This window comes from Amphimedon queenslandica, unplaced genomic scaffold (assembly GCF_000090795.2).
Source record: "Amphimedon queenslandica unplaced genomic scaffold, v1.1 AMPQUscaffold_12843, whole genome shotgun sequence".
In the NCBI taxonomy this organism is placed as follows: domain Eukaryota; kingdom Metazoa; phylum Porifera; class Demospongiae; order Haplosclerida; family Niphatidae; genus Amphimedon; species Amphimedon queenslandica.
In genome coordinates, this window is record NW_003546921.1 from 1 (window position 1) to 1,057 (window position 1,057).

General features: G+C 27.1%; 1 protein-coding gene across 1 annotated transcript; it reads left to right on the forward strand.

The window, feature by feature from the left end:
- Window positions 1-6: 6 nt before the first annotated feature.
- Window positions 7-850, forward strand: LOC109586550 (uncharacterized). Its single transcript, XM_020002752.1, has 6 exons — window positions 7-19; window positions 130-286; window positions 334-385; window positions 433-549; window positions 591-692; window positions 740-850. The coding sequence occupies exons 2-6, from the start codon at window positions 156-158 to the stop codon at window positions 848-850; spliced, it is 513 nt and encodes a 170-aa protein (XP_019858311.1). The 5' UTR covers window positions 7-19; window positions 130-155.
- Window positions 851-1,057: the final 207 nt, after the last annotated feature.

Genomic DNA, 1,057 nt, shown 5'->3' on the forward strand with positions numbered 1-1,057 from the left:
ATGAATGACTTATCAAAAAGTAAGCTGCCTTACAGGTACATGTACAGAAGTAATCTATTTTTAACAATTGCATGCAATTTTAAAAATAAGTTATAGTACACTGTTAATCTATGTTAACACTATCAATAGTTGGTACAAAAGACCCAAAATACTTGATGCCGGATTATATTAACTCACCGGACTGTGGCAATGATGATGATGATGATTTGTTCACACTTTCAACAAAATGGGGAAAAGAATATTTCACTACACACTATCCATCATTTGACCGTTCTAAAAGTGACAGGTAAATTTAAATTTAAAATGTAGAGGTAAAATTAAGATTTTCAATAGAGACTGCCTGTTTGGAAGAGACTTCATTCGAGAAACAGTGAAGAAAATGGAAGTAAGATTAAATACAAATTTACATCCCAATAATGTTCAATTAATCAGCCCACATTGAGACAAATATATAGTGGTGAATGCATCAGTACTTTTATCAAACACAGTGACAACAAATTTGTAATGTCAATTATTAACGATCTTACATGGATTCAACAGGATGATATGGTAAAATGTTGCATAAAACATTTCATACATGTAAATTATAGGTACAAGAACTCATACTTTACCTAATGGAGCTAGAAAGTGATATAAATAAAAAAGCTGGTCCAATTTTGAGTTATACTGGAAGGAAAATTGTTTGGTCTGAAGTAAGACAAATAAGTAGCATTATAATGCTTTCAAGTCAAGATTTTAGATAATTGCCTCCTTAATCATGAGTAAATTTGGAATCAAATATGAAGCAGCTGTAAATTGTATATTAGAAAGCAAGATACCTACTTCTGAACCTACTTACATTAAAGAATAATAAAAATAAAAACTATTATTAGGCCTATTATTATTATTATTATTATTATTATTATTATTGATGCTGTTATTATTAATTATACATGTACTTATTTATCATTATTATTCTATTATTGTGAAGTAGTAAAGGAATATTATAATTATTATTGTGATCATTGTTGTTATCATTATTATTATATATTATTTATCATTATTATTATATATCATT